Source organism: Kryptolebias marmoratus, linkage group LG22 (assembly GCF_001649575.2).
Source record: "Kryptolebias marmoratus isolate JLee-2015 linkage group LG22, ASM164957v2, whole genome shotgun sequence".
Classification (NCBI taxonomy): Eukaryota; Metazoa; Chordata; class Actinopteri; order Cyprinodontiformes; family Rivulidae; genus Kryptolebias; species Kryptolebias marmoratus.
This window is the reverse complement of record NC_051451.1, coordinates 10,803,414-10,825,431: the sequence shown is the minus strand read 5'-3', so window position 1 is coordinate 10,825,431 and position 22,018 is coordinate 10,803,414. Positions and strand designations below refer to the sequence as shown.

The following is a 22,018-nucleotide window of genomic DNA, read 5'->3' as shown; positions in this document are numbered from 1 at the left end:
GACAGGACTAATTAAAATATAAACTGGCAATAACTCTTTGAAGTCTAAAGGAAAAAAAAGCTTTTAAAAACCCATACTAAAGATTAGCATCAAAATCTTATCAATTTGAAACACTTCTATACAATATTGTGACAGGTTGTCACAATAAGTACTGTTAAGTACCAGCATTAAAATGTTCCCCAAAATACTGTGATACTTAATGCAGCCTTTGTGGTAGTATTTGCTTCAATGTTTATAAAAGCTCTTTTTTATACAGTAATTATTTTTTCAACATAAAAAACTAAATGGTTTAGAGTTTTTTTAAAATTAGGAATAACTTATTTCCTAATAAATTTAGAGTGAGTTTAAGTTTGTGCAACACAAAGCTCATGAAGTAAAATTCATGAGCTTTGATCAGGTTTGATCAAAGCTCTGGCAAATCAATTATCTTAGTGTGATTTCATTTTAAAACTAAGTTTTTAATTAAAAAAAATTCTAAATTAGACTTTTCCAGACTAATTGTATCGTGCCCAACAATAATTTCAAGGAGTTAAAAGTTACATCTCTTACTGTTTGCAACTAAAGTCTGTCAATTATCAGTAAATAAAGAGAGAAATTGCCTCAAAACTGAGAGATACACTGGAGTTTCACTTCAGTTTGCAGCTTTGCTGCTTCCTGTTTGTCAAAATGTCATTTTCTAAGCAAAGGGTGTCCCTGACGTGTACTAATTGGAGGTGAAGTGATCTTGCGTCTCGTGGGATCTGTGCTTAGCGGACCTCTTGTCCACTCAGGTCGGAGGTCAAAGCCCCACCTCCGGGGCTGTCTAAGAGTGTTTTATGTGTGAAGGTGGATGATGACACCGTGCGTGTGTGCACAATGACTAACCCAGCTGTGAAATGAGAGGGTGCTTTGTGTCAGTGGAAGGGGAGAGGAGGAAGAGGAGGAAAGAGGAAAACAAGAAAAAGGTGAGATGACCCAGCTAAAGTGGTGTGACGGGGGTGGGGACGCAGGGGGTGGACAGTTGGTTTGCTCATCTAACTCCTAACCAAGCATCTTATATTCCCAACACAAACAAGGTTATTTACGGTGCAGGTGAATCGACAGGCAAATGCTTTAGCTGGTGGACGATGTGTTTGTTCAGGGAAAGTTGAAAGCACATCACGCTGCTTTTCAAAATCACACTGGGAGACTAATTAGGTTTGGTTTTCATTTGCCTTTTGAAGGTGAGGGTATACTTGAACATTGCTGGGATAATTTGTCTTCAACTACTGCAGTGTCAAGATTTATTTTACTCAAAATGTTTGTATGAGAGGTAAACATTGTGGTGGTTTTGAGCTGAGCAAAAAAAGTACTCAGATCTTGTAAAGACTCCATTCATTGTATTCAAAGATTAAATTTCCTCTTGTGTGCATGTTTGTAAGGGAGAAGCCACAGAAGGCAATGTGTGTGTGTGTCAATGTGTTCTTATTGTTTACCTTGTGCCAGCACCAGCTCAGTGGGGAAGCGATGACTAAGACTAATCCAGAAGGCTGAGCGCGAGAACACTGCTGAGTCCCTCTCCCTTCCCCCAGATTCATGACAGACCAGAGAAATATGAATGGTAGTTGAGCTTAATGTGCAGCTCTAAAACCTTTTTCCTCTGAAATTTACAAAACTGTAATTTTTTTCTCTTTTCGGTTGGTTATTGTTTCTTTCAGCCGTTATAAACACACAGGAAAAAAAAGGAAGTCCACCCTCAGTTCAGTTCTAGGGTTTTATGTGTTGGGACAAAATAAAAATGATTCAAATCTACCCTTAAGCATACAGAAACACAACAGAGTCCACCATGTAAGTATTTATTAATTAAAAACAAAGCCCTCCTAAATTCTATAGGATTTAAGACAAAAAGTAGCAGCCAGATGCTGCTGATCAAATGCACTTAATGAACTGATCATTAGCATTTTTGACCACCTCTATAAAAGCAGCAGTTTTGGTTGTGGAGCAGACAGGTGTGTGTTAACATAATGCCAAGAGGAAAGACATCAGCAGTGATCTTAGAGAACCCAAAGTTCCAGGGGCTTCTCCTCCTTTCTTCATGGCTTCAGAAGGGTTGAGAAAGCTGTGCAGAAACAAATGTCTGCAAACCTCACTGAACTGAAGCAATGATATAAAAAGAGTGGACCAAAATTCCTCCACAACCATGTGAGAGACTGAAAAAGTCACATAGTGAATGACTACTTCAAGTTATTGCTGCCAGAGGTGGTCGTACAAAATATTGAGTCATGGGGTTTACTTAGTTTTCTCACTCAGATTTTACATTTTTGTTTTATAAATAACAACATAGTTTAATCTGTTATGTGTTGTGTATAGTTGATGTTAGGTAAAAGAGAAAAAAGTTGTTGTAAATTGTTTAAATTTACAATGGACCATTCATTTTAACGCTTGAGAATAAGTTGAAGTTTGGCATCACTATGTGGTGTGTCCAGTCTCTGGTGCTGTTGTTTTTTAATGGTTTCTGGATAATTGGAGCTTGCGGTGAAAGTTGGCTGTGGTTCGCAGAACGTCCATGCATCTGGAGTGGAAAAGGCCGAGGGGGGGTAAAGAAACACACTACCCACATTTAGCAACAGCTTTCATTTCAATGTGTTTGTTTAGGTCACATTGACTTTGACATGGTGGAAAATAAAATCTGCTGGACCATAATCTGAAAATAGCAAAGGGTGTTAGGTTATGGGTTGTTACAGGTCAAAAAGTTCTATCCAAATCCAACTTTTCTACTCAAAAGTTCAAACTGATACAGATATAATCATCTTTAAAACTTTTAAAATATGATTTAAAAAAAAACAAAGTGTAGCCAAAGGGCTAAAAGGTAAGGGAACGGGATGAAAAGGGGTTTAGGTAGTCAAACAGATAGAAATAATGAAAACTGCACATACACTTGTGCTGAATAAAGGGATGATGGCAGCTTTAGAGCGTCCATCATGTCTAACAAAAATGAAATAGTCAAATGTTTGACAGCTATGGTGCACTGTAGTGCTATTAATCTCTCACAAGGATAACACTGACTGTTCCTTGAGCTTTAGCAGGTAGAAACGCTCTCTCAGTCTCTTCCATACACCAACATCATGTTTTAAATAATCACTCCACACTTGGCGTGCTGGTATGTTTTCTTGTGGGAACGTAGCGTGTTGTGACTCTATGGGGACATTAGTTACACACCTAACTTGATTTACTGTCCTCTCTCATGTGAATGGCAGATACTACAAGCTCGCTGTGGCTGCCTTTGTCATTTGCAGGGACTGAATAAAGATGAAGTCAGGGGGATAAACATTGGGCAGTTTTTGCGGGGTCGAGTTTGAGTTTTGTGGGGTTTGCGGATTTTTCATGGGCTGTGCGGTTGATGATGTTGCGCACTCTGGGTTTTGAGTTGTCTAGGAATTTTGGTTTTTTGGTTCATGGGGGTGGGGTGTGTGTGTGTGTGTGTGTGTGTGTCTGTGTGTGTGTGTGTGTGTGGGGGTGGGGTGGGGNATCAGAGAGTGTTTTTTCTTTCTGTCTTTCATTTCTTGCTGCTGTAAAGCTTACTGTTTTTCTCTCGGGTCTCTCCAGGGTACAAAAAAATTGCTTATCTGCCTTATAAAAATGTCTATTTCATTTCACTTTTTTCTTTTCTGTAACTCATATTTTGTGGAGCAAAAGCAAAGTACTGTGTCTCCAGGTGGACTTGAAAAGTGAGTAAGTAGTACTCGGTTGTGGAAATTAGTAACTTTCAAAATTAATGTCTTGCTTCAGACTGGCCCAACATGTTTTTGCCTATTCATATTTTTAACATTGGCTGCAACGCTAAAAGGGAGATGAACACATCAAGTCAGTTCAAAAGTTTAGGGTCACTCTGCTCTTAGGATCTCCTACAATCAGTAAGACAGGCAGAAGTTTTTGTGTGCTGGAAATGTTTAATTTCTGCTCTTATATCCAAATCTGAAACTCTGCATTCGAACAGAAGTCATCTTCACACTGCCGGCCTTTCTAGGAAGAGCTGAGATGTGTGCACCTTACCTCCAAAGCCCCTTTAATAATTAGAATCAAAGCTTCACATTATGTCTCATCTTTAGCATTGGCCTCTCACAGTTGACCCTCTTTTGTCTGTTCACTTGTGATGACATGGACCTTCTGGATTATGAGGTCTGATGTCAATAAAAGGGGTGCAGACGCCAGTGTGTCGTCGCAGTGACTAGAGTTTCACTCCACTGAGCATAAAAGGGCTCCATAGCTCCCCCACCTGCAGCCCTGTGTCAGTGTTTCTACTCTGCTGATCTGAGAAACAGACAATGGCCCCCATTTTTCTTTGTTCTTCTCTTTTCTTTTGTTCCTCATGCAACAGCTAAACAGCAGATGGCTGATTTAGTCAAAATGTTCAGTGCTCATATTTCTGAACTTCTCTTGTCTTGTAGTCATGCAGTTTTCTTTTATTATTACTGTGACGAGTTGGCAGCAATTTTAGGTTTGATGTGTTTTATTGCATGACGGGGCTCAGGTCCATGCTTTGAAATTGTGATGATTGTGATAATATTGATAGCAAAGCACCCCAATTCTTACATTTAGGTGGGTGTTGTTTTAATAAATAAAAGAAATAAAGAGAGCACCAGTTTTGATGCTCAGTTTCCTATACTTAGTAGGGGTGTAATGGTATATGTTTTTGTACCAAACTGTCACAATGCACCCAAGTTCAAGGCTGATTGCTGGGAGATGGAAAATATAGGAACTAGCTTGTTTTTCCTGGTGGATCTTAAATGCTAAGAGTCATGTCAGGATTCATAAAAACACATCAGGGTGTACCCCACCTCTCGCACAATGGATGGATGGATGGATGGATGGATGGATGGATGGATGGATGGATGGATGGATGGATGGATGGATGGATGAGATGGATGGATGGATGGATGGATGAGTGGATGGATGGATGAGTGGATGGATGAGTGGATGGATGGATGGATGGATGAGTGGATGGATGGATGGATGGATGGATGGATGGATGGATGGATGGATGGATGGATGGATGGATGGATGGATGGATGGATGGATGGATGGATGTGGACACTTGGGGCTGTAGCCTTGTATGTTTTCTGTCCTAGGAAGAGCTCCCATGTAGGTGTCCAAACACAGCTCTAGATCTCTAGAACTATGAAAACTAAATTGAGGACAACTCTATGACTCTTCTGGAAAAGAATTGTCACATTAATTATTTGAACAAGTTTAAAATTCAAGCTGCACAACTGCAAGCCTATGTGTAGAAACTGAGAACCCCCTTGAATGTTTCAAAACCTTTTGGAGACTCCCTGGTGAAAACCGTTTGCCTTCTAGTTGTCAACAGTCCCAGCTCAGTGAGGTACTGACTTAACCCTCCAACTTCTACCAGTGACATCACTGGGGTTAAAGTGTGTATTGAAGGAAGATCAGCGATCAAATACATTGGAATAACAATTAGTAAAGGCCCATTGTTCTCAAAAGATAAAGCCCAGTGGCATATGGTAACTTCTGCACTGGTGCCAGTTGTTATTATCTGTGACTCAAAAGAAAAATGTCTCGGCTACTTTTAGACAGATTTACGTTTTTGGGGGGCTTAGATTTTTATTTTGTTACTCTGTAGAGCAAAAGAATGTAAATTTTACACAATGTTTTACTGTAACCGGCATCACCAGTGCATGAACTCATTCATAAGCCACAGAGGATGTCTTGTGTCAATGGTCAGAGAATGTTTTTATTTTTCAGCCTCAGTTTTGTGTTCAAGTTTGCTTTTTTTCTGGATGCTGGAGGTGTGTGAAGGCAGTAAGTTCAGAGGGGGTCACTAGTGGTGAGATGAAGGAATGTGAGAATGTCTTGTCAGCCATAACTCTCTAAGCTGGAGGTGAGCTGCCTCTTTAGCAGCCAGTCCTGTTTTTCTCATTTGGGCCAGCTCCGTACGAAACCAGATCCCATTGTGTGATTGAGCTTTTCATTTTGTTTGTCTTTGCCGTTGATGTTGAATGCCTCGTCAGCTATTACTGTTTATTTTGATATGTGGCTTTGGATGTAGAACGAAACTATGCACTGACCGCTGACCTTAAGGTTTTACCACAGGAATTACAGCACTCCCCCCTGTGCTGTCAGGTTCTCATTTCCTATACGGTTGCTGGCATGAAGTAAATGAGCTCTATCATGCTAAATAGCACCACGCTGATTGTGTGCAGTCCACAAGAACATATTAGTGATAACAAACAGCAGAGGACGGATTACTGATCATTTTCCTTGAATGTAATTTTGAGGTTTTCTAGCTGCCAGCATTTCATTTTATCTTATTCTCTCATCTCTGTTTTATACATACATAAAACCACTGCTGATAAAATGATATGACTTATTATAAACCAGCAGAGTCTGTGTACAGTAATACCAAACTTAACATTGCTTATGTCATGAAATGCAGCCCATTCAGCATGGATTATTGTGGCTTTTCATTTTTCCACTCTAAACTCTTCTGTTTTATAATTACATATGTAGTCTGCTGAAGGTTCTGCTATAGGGACAGATCCCGGCGGGTGTTGCCATGGAAGCCTAAAAAGAGAGTGAGGTGTGTGGGTATTTACAAACAAAGGCACCTGAGGGTGGGGAAAAATCTGTGTGACTCCTTCTAATTGGACATGATGAGGAATTGTCACAATCATTTTAATATGCACCCACCACTTCCTTAGTGAAATGCTCCTGATATTCGGTCACAACCTTTACTTTACATAAACAACTGTACCTGCACTCAGTCGATATGTGTCTCTTTTTAAATGACAGGAATAAATTTGTCCTCAGATTAATTTAAACTATATTTTGCTGGCTTTGCTCCAAGTATACTTGGAGCTAAAGTGGCCTTCAGAACCCTAGGGCTCAGTGTCGAGTGTTCAAAGGAATCAGATGGCTTGTCCGGATGTCCACAGACGGTGAAATCCAAGCATTACTGTGGTCCTCCACCCGACTGCACAAGGGGGGCTTATTATGAATCTCAAGCTCAGCTTTCAAGCCTGTAGAGCCACAAAATGATTGAGGACATGGATGGGCCTATATGGGAAGATATGGAAAAGTTTAGGAATGATTCATCTCAAATATGATCAATTTAATTATTTTTAGATTTTCCAGATCATTTGTTTTGTATTTATTTTTGCTTCCCTAACCCTGGGGTTTCATTGTTTTTAACCTGTCTGGCCAGTCTCTTTGGTTTTGTTTCGACACTGGATGTTTATATCAGCGATTCTGCTTTCACTGTTGGACAGACAAAAGCTATTACAGAGAAAACCTCCCTTCCAACACGAGGAGCAGTGTGCAGTGTGAAGCTGAACACAAGCCAGACCTCCAAAGCCCATATGGTAAAAGCATTACCTCTGCTTCCATTTATTTCAGCAATCTCCCTCGTTCCCGCTGTCTGAGCTTCTGTTTTAATAGCTTGCATATCGTAGTGTGTCGGCTACCATTTCTCCCGCCTGGCAACTCAATTTCAGAATGAATCACATCTTTAAAACACAGCACCTCATTTTTAAATGTGACCAGAGACTGACTTGTGAAACTGCATGGTAGACTGAGGTTCCCGTGCCCCTGGTCCTGAAGCCTGCGATATTTCACATTAAAAATGTGATAAAGTTGGGCTGAAAGCATTTAGATCAGTTACCTCAGTAAGCTGACAGAATAGAGTATACAAAGGGAACCTAAGAAACTAAAACATTGTGATCTGGTTGTTTTAAGACCACAGAGTGTCAAATAGCAACTAATTGCCATAAAAAATCTATGTTGTAATTGCATTTTTTAAAGGATAAATAAAGTCTTTAGTCTTTAATCACAAGTTTCTCACAATTTTTACAAATTAAATTCAATTTCTATTTGCAAACTCAAAAAAGCACACTTCTCCCATTTCATGTCATACACTTTAGGAGTAGTAATAACATCAAGCAAATCATTTATAACCCCAACATTGTTGATGTTTAATAAAATAAATGGTAAATCCAGTTCATTACAACCTAGGTCTTAACCCTCCTGAAGCCCTCAAAAGAGAGAGAGACTAAGTGGGCCTTGTAACTTCAGGTCAATTTGACCCAAAGGCCACAGGTCTGCGCTACAATGGTTCCTTGACCTTGTCCCAATCATGGCTGTAGCCCAGCCATAAGACCCGTATTTCTTTAATGTCTCTGCAACTAAAGTCATGTCATTGCACATGGGTTGCAGTTTTTGGATACACTGCCACCATGTCCCCCCACACCCCACTCAGGATCTTAATATTCTACCACCAAGGTGATAAACCAGTGCAAGCTCTCTTTGATAGTTTGTGCATGGTCAAAACCATCATGGCCTTCTCACGCTCTATCAATGGGGAGCCCACAGAGTTCCTAATGCATACCTGAAAATCTTCCCATATAGGGATGTTCATTTTAAGCAAAAACACAATTTTTTCTGGTAATTAATTGATTTTTTTCTTTGAATATATTAAAACTGAGCTCCTCCCCTACCATAGTTTCCACGTTCACTTTTTACTTTCCTTTAAATATGAAGTTAGAACACGCTGAGTTGTTTTGTTTTTCCTTTTTCAGTTTCATAACTGATATTAAGTTTTAAAACACATCTATAAAAAAAAACAACAAAAAAAAAAAACAGCTGTGTACAATGAAAACTAAAATATGAACACAGTCTCCCCACAGCTGCATCTGTGCAGGTTTACCTGAAAAATACTATAGTTCTCTAAAACTATGACTTTGAAAAGGGTCATCAACCGTCTGAACTTTCTAAATAATTTGCTTGAGGTCGCTTCCCTAAAAAGGCCTCTCACAGTTCTGTAAGATGAGTAAATTACCTTTTTAAATATTCCTTTATTGTAACTTTTCATTTCCTGTTATAGATAGCGATATTCAATGTGTGTATGTTAGTGAATTTCTTAGTACTTAAACCCAAAAATATTCACATTTTATAGATGACTTAAAATGTGTATTCAAAATGTTAATAAAACTGTAACTGAGACACTAATTTAAAATGATTTATTCACACAAAACGTCTTTGAAGTAAATTAAAGAATATTTAACAAGTTTCAGGGTCTAAAAGTCAATGTTTCTCAGCTCCTCACTAAACAAAATATTTCCTTATAGAAGTTGAACCTTTTGTAACGAATTGAAATCATGACCTTGTTTGTTTTAATAAAGCTGCTTTTGGTAAAGTAAAAAATTCATAAATCAGGTTGTGAAAACAAAAACACTTTTCAGATGACGTCTGTGAAGAGCACAGACATGCTCGAGCCGGGCATCCAAAAACGGAGGAAGGTCAACTATTCAAGCAGCACAATACAGTGTACTGTTGTCTTAACCCATACATAAAACCCTCCACGCTGAATTTGTTGCTGTAACCTTTGCCGAGACGTTATTTGTCTGGACTAAGTAATGTGCTCCAGGGTGAGGCAGAGGTGGGGTTTCCCTGACTTGTTGCCCACAGTCTGCTGCTAATGTGAAATTTAGAGGAAAAGAGTGGCGCCTGCACACTGCTCACATTAATACCGCCACGTGCTCAACCTATTATTAGAATCTGCAATCATCAAATCTTGGAGAATAATCCTATCCTGAGCTAGTTGTAATGCATGAATCAGGACACAGACAAAAAAGTCACAAAGTTTGGAAGAGGTAGGAAAATATTGTTCAGCATTTTATTTAAAGCTAGAACATTTCTGAAGGTTGCCAACGAAGCTACTACCTTCCAACATACATCAACTTCCTAGTATAAAATCAAAAGGTAATTTAGGGCTAATCTTTGTAACAAAACATCAACATTTTGATGTTTAAACCGTAAAAGAAGTGTAAAGAAGAGCCAAGTTAAAAACAAGTGTTAAAACTGCAGCCAGTGGCTTATTGTGGTCACCATGGTAACCACAGTGTGGTCGTCACACATATACATTTTTCTGTGTCTGCACTGTTTTATTCAGAAGCTACAACAAGTTACAAATTTCCTTTGCTTCTGGTTTTAAACAGAAGATCCTTCAATCAGAAACTATAGGAGTCAATGAGGGTTTTGTTGTGTGAAATCTGCACTTTGGGGAAACTTGAGAGAAAACTGTAAATCATCTAGAACTGAGAGACACTGAGCAAACTATATAAATTGTGACTTGTGTGGGAGTAAGAAGAGTTTGTTTGCAAAATGTAGATACCTTTAAAGTTAGTGTGACATCAACACACACTAAGTTGAAGATTTTGTGGGTAAATATTGAATAAACCCCAAAACTAATCATAATTTGTGATGGAAACAGAAGAATAAATAGTAATAAGGGTGCTTCAATGCTCATGCATTGGTACCCACAATATGTATAATCTTTGAAAATTAAAAAAATTAAAAAACTGAAACTGCTGTTATCTTTTACGAATTGCCGAGTTTTCTCAATATATGTGGATTGATAAAATTTAAATTGTTTCATTCTCTGTTGAATTCCTTCATTTGTTGGGAAGAGATAAATAAGTGCTAAAATTTTCGATAAATTATTCACGCTTAGCATAAAAAGTGAATAAAACACTGCCTTAAGTTTGTACTGACACATTCAAAGCTCACCAATTCATGCCGTCTTTATGTTCTTTTAATGAGCCGTACACAAGCAGCACTTCTATCCCATTAAAAGCAGTGATTTGTCGAAGTGCTGAAACATTTGTTGCTGCTTCACGGCTCCGTTCACATACTTAATTACAGACACGTGTTTCTCAAACGACATCTGTTCTCTCATTTTCTTGTTTGTGAATTTCAGATGAAAGCTTCTTCATGTTTTTAGGGTAAAAAAAACGGTATTCAAATCACAAAAGCCTATGCATTATGGCACAAAATAAGAGATTATGACAAATACCATTTGAAGTCTGCTTAAATACACCAGTCTTTAATTTGTGACAACTTTGCATAATGCAGCACTGAATTTGAACTGAAAATCTGCTCATTGGCATAACCTTTTCAATCTCTCGCCTCCTTAAGCTTTTTATTTCAAATCCCACCTCAGATCCACCTCATTCTCTACTCCCACAGTAACTGTAGAACGACTCTACAAACCCTCAGGATACGTTTGAATCAATCCTGATGATTTTAAGACCGAAAGGCAGATAAATTGCGCCTTCTATCTGTTTCCACACACTCCTGTGTGTCTGTCTGACTTCCCATTGTGCTGCTTCTTCCTTTAGCTGGTGACAGCAGGCACAGGAAGCTGGATGATCTATTGGTTTTCTTGACAGAGGCCTTTGGACTTTTGAAGGTTATTTAAAAGTGAAAGGGTCCCTCTTGGGTTACAGTGTGGGAGGTGGTCTCATCTTAGCCAAAAGCAATGAGGATATTTTTCCTCTTTCTGATGACTTTGTTGGTGAAATCCCTTACAGTTTTTCCTTTTTTCTACTGTGTGGGTTTTCTCACAAGTAACTCTTTCCATATGTCCTTTTCTTATTTGTTCACACTTATTATTCAACAGTGATGTTATTTTTTTCTTTATTTCGGGGACTTTAAGGTGAGGTTTGCTGGAAATTCATAAACTACTTACTACTCTTTCAGGAAAATAAAACAAATTTCTTCGCCCTCCACAGATCTTTTGTGCTCTTGTAATTCCTGCCCTAGGTTTAATAACAGATGGCTGAGTACAAAAGCAAACGTTGAATAAATTCCTGAATACAACCACACCATGAAGTCACTGAAAAGGAGTTGAGACAACAGGCTTATAGTGGTAAAAAAAAAAAAAAAAAAGATCTGACTGTGCATATCTAGTGTTTTGGTATATTAAGTTGGAAAAATGAAACCTTCCAACCCAAAGCATTGGTCTTTACTCATTTCCCTAATGACAGACCACAGGTTTATCTGGTAAAGCTCTTGTTAGTGTTGCATGCAGACACTGAAATATGTAAAATATGACGCATGGGACGAACACGTGGGTTGTGTTCATGTTTCCTTTCATTAGAAAACAAGCCACTGGGCTGCATGGTGACTCCAAAATACGAGAAAACATGAAATTTTAGTTGCAGTCTCACTAAGTTCTGAGTGTTTACGATCAAGTGACCAAGCAGTGTTTTGCATGGCCAGTTTTTGAGTACTGCAGCCCAGTGAGATAGTGACTTTAGCCACAGAAACTGTTATCATACACAAGTCAGAGTTTAGACTCGATGCAACAGCAGCTCAATATTTAACTTTCATTGCTTCTCTTCAAATTTTTGTTTTGTGTTTCACTCACCAGATATTCAAGTACAGATTCAATCAATCAAACTTTATTGAATAACCATTTGTTTGGTAAGAATGCTATTCCAACACAGTCAGGGCTGTATCTTACTTCTCTAATTTTACAAATGAGCAAAAGCTTGCAGATTTGCTGTGTTCTGTTTCTAACTCATTTTGGTCCACTTAAAGGTGATCTTAGCTGTGTACGGAAATATGCCGACAGCTGTAGCTCAAAAGGTAGAACAGTTTTTTCACTAGTCAGAAGTTTGATGGTTTGACCTCAGACTTCTTCAGTTCGAAATATAATCAATATACAAGCCCACACAGGACTTGAAGAAAACATACAGAATGACTGTAGACATAGAGTTAAATGTGGCCTCTAGTATAACCAAAAACACACCATGAGGCATCTAATATGGACCGATAATAGTTTTTGTATTAGTCTTGTTTCAGTGTGTTGTGATGAAAGCCATGTAAACTAACAGACATACACACAAAGATAAAACTTTTAAATCATTTTGTATTTTCATGACTGTAAAATGTACAAAACATTTAAGTAAGAACCTCCATCCATCCATCCATCCATCCATCCATCCATCCATCCATCCATCCATCCATCCATCCATCCATCCATCCATCCATCCATCCATCCATCCATCCATTTTCTTTACCCGCTTTTTCCATTCCGGGTCACGGGGAGCAGGTGCCTACCTCCAGCAGTCACTGAGCGAGAGGCGGGGGACACCCTGGACATGTGAACTTCTATACAGTGCAGTGAAAATTAAAATTTAGTCACAGAAAAACAAACTCACCAGATTGGGTTTTGGATTTGTATGTTACCATCATAATATTATAATCGCAACAATTTGTTCACGTTTTTATTAATTTTTTTAACCAAACTGGAAATAAGCAGGAGTCCATACCTTATGTAGTGCCAAACAAACAAACAAACAGTTGGACATCTGTAAGATGTTGACTCATCAGCAATTTTTGGCTAACCATTAATAAAACATCATTTTTTGTTTGTTTTTTCCTGCATGACTGCTAATCTTGAAGGTTTTATGTAGTTGTAACATTCTTGGTTTTGGGACAAAAGTCATTTTCACATTGGTTTCACTTTCCACAACTAGAACATACTCCAGTCTGTTTATTTAGTCTACACTTTTCTTCTTGTTCTGCTGCCCAATGCAGCCGTACAGTCTAAAGAAAATTTAGGTACTTATTATCACTGATCACTACCATCTATTGGTATTTGGAAGCGTGCCTTCTGTCCGTACTGGAAATGCAAGCAGTGTAAGTTTTTCCTCCTGCTGAGAGCAATTTCAGAGAATAATTGTGAGACGGTTAAAAGAAGTTTTTTCTGGCAAAGATACAATGTCGTCTTTGTGGTGATCTGTTCTAAGAGCCACTGTGTAATTATTTAATTTTAGCCAAAGAGTTGTTTTCTTTCTTTCTTACTTTGTGGTCTAAGTGATGTTGGACAATAGTCAAGTTTCCCCACAACATTATTTGCTATTTAGAGTGAGCCACGCTAATTAATTGTTCCCATTTTTCCTGGACTGACAACAATGACAGAACATGAACCAGCTCTGGAGGGTTTTGTGAAATTAGATATAGACTGAAGTAGGACCAGCAATTCAGCCTGAAACTGATTATATATATATATATATATATATATACCATTTTTTCGTATTGTGACATAAAGTTAGGGTTGATCCCCCTCCAAACAAGTCAAAGGCACTTTTAAAAGAATGACTTCATATTTTACAAGACAGCAGAGCACCATGGGAATCACAGATTTGTCTTGTATGTAGTTGATCTTAAGGATAAAACTAAAGAATGGGCATTTGTAATAAATCTATGGCAAAGCTGTTGGATTCCCAGGACTTTTTTTTATTTCCATAGATTTTCTTTTTACTGGACTGGCCAGGGAAATTGTAATTTTATTTTAAAAACTGTTATGTTTCTTTATTGTTATTACAGTTGATTTGCTCTATGTCTGGTTGGAAGGATGGCAAATGTGCACGGAAACATTTGCATTATTACATTTTATGTTTTTTGTTTTCTTTGCAGCCACTTTTTCTGTGCTGGCCTCACTGAAAGAATGCTGGATGTTCAAATTTTTATTGAGAAACCTAAAACCTCTATGTTTTCAGGGTGGGTGGAGTATTCGCAATAAATGGTGAAAAGAATGAAGCTACAGCAATGATTTTTCCAGACTAAAATAAGAGGTGGAGGCATTTTCCCTGGCTCTAACAGAGAGAAGTGCAGAAGTTCACTCAGTTTTGTCCTTTGATAGATACACCCTCCTCTGTAAATCCCCACTACTGTTTGCACAACTGCAGCTGAGAATTCTTGAAGTGTGAAAGTGAATTTACATTGAGCCGTATTCTTACTCCCTAAAATCTGCGAATATGAATGCGTCTGGCTGTAGGTCTGAGTGATTAATGCCTCGCTGTGAAGGTGATTGGACATGCTCTGCTAACAATACAAACAGGCTTTCTCTTTTCTTGTCACCATATCTTTTAATGAAACCTTTTGAAGTCAGGGTGGATTGAGTCTTGTAAACCAAAGACAAAGATCTCAAACTCACATCACACTAGCTGGACAATCTATCAGGCTACCCAATGAAGCAGACTGTCTGACTTACAAGGAAAGTTTTGACTATGTGATTAACATTATTGTCAGACCAGTATGACTGATATGTGCAACAAGGACTTGTAAAAGATGAGGTATCCCCCAGTTTATTAGGCAAGACATGGTGTTGCCTAATGTGCTACGATTATTTGAATGGTCCACAAAAGCCTTGCATTTGTTTATTAGGGTTGGTTTTTTTTTCAACAAACTCCTCTTATTCCCACAAACGTGGCATTTCTTCTACAGTTTACACATCAAATTGTGGGCATTTGTGTTTTCTTTCACCTAATGAGTCCCTCTTTGCTATAGGATGTAAGGACTTTATTCAAATTTACGCCCAAGCTTTCACTGACTTCTGTTGTAGCTGACCTCAGAATGTTCTCCTTAAAACTGGATGTGAATAATCTTTTTCATTTTCATCTCCTACATAAAGCACTGTAGACGTATAGCTATTTACATGACGCTTCTGCCACTCACAGTTCAGGATTTTTTTCCATTAATAATAGTTTTTGTACAGTAGAAGTTTTTTTGAAAGGCTTACCTTCTAGTCTGTGTTTCTGTCTATCTTTCTTATTAGGAGTAATGTTAAAGAGTGAGTGTTACACATGGTTGGTTATGATTGTGACCATATTATTATCCTTGGCTATTCTTATGCCATTTTTGATAGGTTCCTTGATCTAGCATTGATGACTGATGTTACTTTAAGCAATGAATTCAGTTAATCAAAAAAGAACTGGAGATTGTACCGATTCACCATAGTTTATTCTACAAAATCTTTATTTAAATATTTTAGTTGCTGCTGTAAGTATTTTTGCTTGCAAATAACCATAAATTTCTAAATAAATAACCTTGTAATGTGAAATTCATTGCAACCTAAAGGTTCAAAGTATAATGTTTGTCTAAACCCCCATGAACTGTTTGAGCTTGAAGCTGTTTTAAGATGACAGAAATCCACCTTGGACTTGTCCCCAGTCACATTAGTTTGGTCAGAATGAAACATTATCTTTCCAGACTGAGGTCATTCCAGTTTAAGGCCATATATCAATTGTTCCTAACCTTTCCTCAAAACTTCACTGTAAAAGACCTGAACTATCCCTTTAACTGTGCTGTTTTCTCACCACTGGTGGGAAAACACAAAGAAAAAGCTTTATCACTCTACTTTAGCCTTTTACGTCCAATCTTCCATTCAACTTCTAAAGTAGGCAGACATATTTCCTGAAATAATTACTCAAACCTCCTGGTGCTGCTCACCAAACGGAAGCTTGACAGCCAACACATTTGCACTCTCTGCTGCTGTGTGTTTACGAGGCCAACTGGAGAAGCAGGGAGACACAGAGACAGCCAGGGTCGATGAGGAAGCTGTACTTGTGTCTGTGTATTTAAAGAAATGAAATTCCACACGTTATTCCTGGATCCATATGCAGGGAGGAAAGATATCGGAGTCTTAAGACGGCGGCCCACCTGCCTTTCACACCAGTTTATTATTTGAATGCAGACAAGTCAGCTTTGAGCACAGAGGTTATAACTTGGCTTGATTTAAAGGTGGACCGCTGCAGAGGTGAAAATCATGTTGCTGCAGGAGAATATTGGGATCCTTAGAGTTCATGACGTTTGCCTTAAAGTATCCCAGAATTTTAATAACTCTTGTTAACACATTCAGTAATTAAAGGGCTATCATTTCTTGAAGGAATGCATATCATTTGTTGCAATTCTTGTCAAAGTTTTACACTAAGATCATGTTATATTGAGAAATGACAGAGTTGAAGCTGTTTTGGTTAGACCTTGAAAATAACATTATGCACTATCTTGCCTCAATATTGCCAGATGTCACACTCAGAGCATGTGTTGTGGACAACCCTTAGCTACTGCCTCATCAAAGTTTTAGCTCAACATCTGTCAAACTGACTGAGGTATAGTTATTGTTTTGTCGGCTTATATTGATTAGCGGTGGTGGCCAGCTTGAATTGTGTTGACTCCAAAAGCTAATCAATTGTAAAGGTATATTCAATAACCTTTTTTTTTAAATTCAGTAAATTCAACAATTAGTGCTAAAGATTTAAGCAGAAATCTTGCACAATGAGTTGTACTTTGAGTATTGGGGATGCCTCTTAGGTACCATCACACCAAATTTGAGCTCAATGTCTGTATGTTTGACTATGTTATAGCCATTTTTGTGTTTTTAAGTTTAATTAGCTATCATGGGCATCTTAAATTGGGTTGACTCTAAAAAGTAACCAGCTGTGGATGTACATCCCTGATTAATTTCTGTAAGTTTGATTAAAATTTGTCCCGTGGATCACGATATATTTTGGGAACAGACAGGGGCAAAAACATCGTCGTCCCCCCCCTCTGCCTTTCAGCAACTGGCGATATTGAGTGATGAGTAAACAGCTGACTCAAATAGAAGAAAAGAAAAAAAAGGAACACCTAGAATTTGACATGATAGCATGAAATATTAGGTTTCCATTTCCGGCATCAGCTAACCAGGACTCTTACATACGCAGAAACAACAGGTGTTAGCAATAGACACCATTAAGCCCAGCAGACGAGGAGGCTGAGAATACATGATATCAGTGCAGTCTTTGTGCGTGTGTGTATGTGTGTGTGTGTTTATGGGTGTAGAGTTTGTTTCATGTTGTGCCCATCACTTGCATGTGTGCTGTTGCTTCAGATGTCCCTTGTCAGGCGCCACTTCATGTACTATATTTGACCCTGCTTCCCCCGGGCCTTCTAAAGTGCCTTTGGATCAAGGTGATCTACAGTATGTCCCTTAGGTGAGCGGGTCCAGCCAACAGGATGTGATGGCAGGCCAAGAATGCAACAGGAATCTTACTGCCATGTTTGGTTTCTACACTCTTGCGTGCAGAGAAGGTTTAGGCTTACCTTTGGGCTCTAAGACTTCATTTCTCCTTTGTTGTTTAAGTACTGAATTGTAACAGTAAAAAAAATAAAAGGTGCCTCCAAAAGGTTGCCATAGAATGTGTGTGCTGGCAGTAGCAAGTACATTTAGGTAGCATGAATGACATCTGTGATGTGTTCCTATTAAATTACAATATTGTGTGTTGCTATTGTGGCTGTGTTTATTTGGCTATGTACAATTTATGGCTAATAGTGGCCTCTTCACCCACTGTAGGTGCTGTGTGTGTGATGAGTTTAGTTAGGAACTTAAGCCCATTTTCCTTCTTTATTTAGACATTTGCAGAATCCGTAGCCCATAGACCCATGAACTTGCAGCATTATCTCTGATGTTTGTACTTTCCTCTCAGTGACCTTTACACCTGAACACAACTAAAGACAACCAGGTAGTTTTGGTTCCTAAACCATGTAGTTTTTGTGGTTATTCTAACTAGGTTATTGTGGTGCATCAACCTAACCATGTGGTTGTGGCAACAGAACTGAAGAGAACTGCAAAACATTGAAGTTCACGAAATGTTATCAGAAGAAAGTAAGTAAAACATCTTTTCCAAGATGATCTTAAACTCCAGTTTAAATTTATTAGGCTTTATATGTCCACATCCATTCCAGCCACCTTGTGTTAACCTTATCACGTTTTGCAAGAAAACACTGCATTACTGAATGCCATTTTTGCCATTTTTGTCTGATAGTGTCATTACCAGTAACAATAAAAGCCTGTTTGTGCATCACCTGTTTTTTATATTGAATACTGGGTTGTAAATGATGGTCAGTGCAGTGGATACAAGTTATTTTTTAGTACATGCATTTAGATTGTATAGTTTCACATTAGCCTCTTAGGTAAACAATAATAGGTCATCCCATACACTGCTGGCCACTAATGACCCACAGATGAATTTTTCTTAATTGCTCAATGCTTTGTGCCTCCTATTAATCAATCAATATAAGTGCAAAATAATTATTAAATGAAAGACAAACTGAGGCAAAAAGACAGATTAAGAAGGCTAACTTTTTGTTTAAGGCTACAGGAAAACAAATAAGACAAATATTGAGTTTGTTGTCTTTCATTTGAAGATGTCCTAAATTAACAAAAAAAAAAAATTCAATCCAAAATTAGGTTTGAAAAATAAAATGAGTTGTTTTAGTAACTTATAAGGGCTGTTGCTTAGATTTGACATCACATCTATTGCTGATATTAGACCCTTTCGATCTTTAGGCTAATTGTTTATCTTTAATAGGTGTTTAGTTCAATAAGTGTAATCGGCTGATCTATATTACTGTATATTATGTACTATCTACTGTCTCTCAATGTACAAATGAAGCATTCTCATACCAAATGTGTGTCACAAAATAATTTCTAAGGCTGCTGGAGTAGAGAATACTAGTCTAGCTCTAAGCCTCATAAAGTTATCAACCAGTTTTCCTTTGGGATTGTTTTTGGCAGGTCTGTGTGATAAAAGCAGCACAGTCAGCAAGCAGAGCAAAATGATTCCAATTAGTACAAGAGCCACACCTTTAAAGAAGCAGGAAACAAAAGAATAATGCTCAAGATGAAAATATGTAATTCCAACTAGACCAAAGTTTATTTTGGTCTGCTTTGGGCTTTAAATCTAAGACCTCAGTGCTTAAGTATTAGGCTCTGTTTATTCTGTCTTTAATTTAGGAAAAACAATCAATTGTCTGACATATTTATAAGTTTAACTGTATACATAGCAGTATTTAGGTTGTTGTTGTTAAATCTGTCTTTTCTGTCCTTTATTCTCTTTTTTCCATACATTTCAAGTACTTTTTATCATATGCAATGTGAACGAGAGCAGCTTTTTAAAGTTAGAATAGACTAATCTGGGGTGTAGACAGAAAAATTACCACCTAGAAGCTAAAACAACAGATTTGATGTGACATTTCACAGAGGAGATTTTTGTCATCAGTGACTGGTCCCACCTCAGTTTGACTGGTGTGACCTCTTTCTTGATCCTTGTCTGGTTTCAGCAGTAATTGATTTTGTCGGATGACTGCCAGGTCTCTCATTGTGCTCGTGAAAAGGTCAGAGAGAAGCATATTGGTTTTTGTGAAAGGTCTGCTTTATAGGTAGAGTGTGAATCATGGTTTGGTGTCGACTGTGAGACCCTCCTATATGTTTTTAGTTGTTTGTCCCATTTGTCTCTGTGTGTCCCTGTGATGGACTTGCGATTTGTCCAGGGTGTCCCCCGCCTCTCACACAGTGACTGCTGGAGATAGGCACCAGCTCCCCCGCGAAAAAAAAACAAAAAACAAAATAGATGGATAGGTGAGATATCTTGTGCACATTTCCCATGTAAAATTGGAACAAATAATACATTTCAACTTCATATATGCAAAAATCACATTTTTGCCAATGAAAACATGTTCACATCTACAAGTGAAACTCATGTTTTGCTCATGTTTCCCATGTGATTTTGTGACATCGAGTTCATGTGTTCCCATGTGGTCTCATAATTTTTCACATATGATCACATGTGAAAAAAGCAGTAAATTCATGTAGGTTGTTCTGTAAGAGCAAGAATTTTTTGATATATTTTTATGCAGTCTTAAAACAGACATATGGTAATGAGGGTGCTTCACTGTTTCTGCATTGACACATACATATGTTTTGGATTTTTAAGTCTTTGACAACTTTACTACACACACACTGTTCACTTTAACTATGGTTTCCTTTAACTGTATGTTTGAATGAGAAAGTTTTACTTCTTAAAACAAGTTTACTTTTGCCCTGATCCCTCTGATCCCAGAGGACTTTACATGGAGCTTTCGAGACACATGTTGGTCGAAACCCCTGCAAATGATACTGTTGTTAATACTTTGATGATTGAAAATAAATGAGCCTTTGCCTTAGTTTTACACCAGGCCTGATTTTGTCACGGGGGCACATTCCAGTGTCTTCTTGCTGGTTGAGAAAATAAATTAAACAGAACAAATTGTTTTTTATGTCAAAGATATATTTCTGCTTCACTCTTATAGAAGAATAAAGACATGTACATGCCATATCTCTAAAACACATTTAAGATGTAAATTCTGACTGGATAACCAAGCAGGCTCCCATGTCAAGATATCAAAAAGTTAAAAGACCAGTTTATATCCCACAGTAATGGCCCACTATGAGCTCAAGGACAATCTAGGAATCTGCAGTATCTGTGTGTAATATTTTTTGTGATAAATTCTCTATTAATTTTTTTCTCTTTTTTCTGTCTTGCAGGACCTCCAGTAAGTAAACCTGATGCCTTTTGTGACCTGCATGCGGTAAAGTTTTCTTTTTATTTTGCATTTTGGTCTGAAGCATGCTGTAAGAATCACAGCATCCTATAGAATAAATCAAGTGATAATAGTGTATACATTTTGTCTGGATACAATGATAATCTGCACATAGCTTTTATATGTCCTCTTTTTTTCTCTCATGAACCAGACATTTTTCTATGATTCCCTGCTGCCTTTTATTTTATGCAGATGGCAGAAACAAATAACAATGAATATGTGATTAGAAGAACAGCAAACTTCACAACAACAGGGCTGTGGCCAGAGCTGGGATTTTACTGTGTGACGTTTCAATGTTCTTCCAACTCAAATTTATGACTCGACTTGAAAATGCAAATCAAAATGTTAGTGGTTTGCGATCATTTCTGTGATTTACTACTCTTGCCTACTGAGTGTCAAGATAAACTTAAGCCTCTTTAAACTCTGCAGGAAAAGTTAATCACAACTTTAACTGAATGTTAAAAAAAGTTAAAAGCAACACTGTGGTAGAAAGAACAGCTTCCAAACTTTTATGCTCCAGTGACACATTAACTGGGAACACTGGCCCAAACATCTGGGCTGGGTTATTGTGTCTATGACTTTGACTTTTGTCCAGCCATGTCAGTTTTTATCACCTCTTCCAAATATCCCTCCCTGGAAAATTTGAGTGATAGTTCCTGCACTGGAGATTTTAAGGTACATAAGGTCAGATGGGGGAACTGACTTTGAACCCAGTCGTTTAAGTACACACTTTTTCCTATTTCTTAACGCCATGACTTACAGATGCTGTTCATCTGTTGGATATGGGTTTTTTTGTTTGTTTATTTGTTTTTTTAGGATTGCAGCTTTGTTTTTCCTTTACAGGTGCTGGTCATAAAATTACAATATCATGAAAAAGTAGATTGATTTCAGTAATTCCATTTAAAAAGTGAAACTTGTATATTATATTCATACATTACATACAAACTCATATATTTCAAATGTTTATTTCGTTTAATTTTGATGATTACAAATGACAACAAATGAAAATCTC

The 22,018-nt window shown here is 37.8% G+C and overlaps 1 protein-coding gene across 18 annotated transcripts in view; it reads left to right on the top strand.

The window, feature by feature from the left end:
* col13a1 (collagen, type XIII, alpha 1) overlaps positions 1-22,018 on the top strand; it is a 121,664-nt gene that overhangs the window by 24,395 nt on the left and 75,251 nt on the right. For all 18 annotated transcript variants that reach the window (XM_037973442.1, XM_037973437.1, XM_037973434.1 and 15 more), the window contains exon 3: positions 20,951-20,958. In XM_037973442.1, the coding sequence (XP_037829370.1) occupies positions 20,951-20,958 (8 nt within the window). The remainder of the gene's footprint in view (positions 1-20,950; positions 20,959-22,018) is intronic.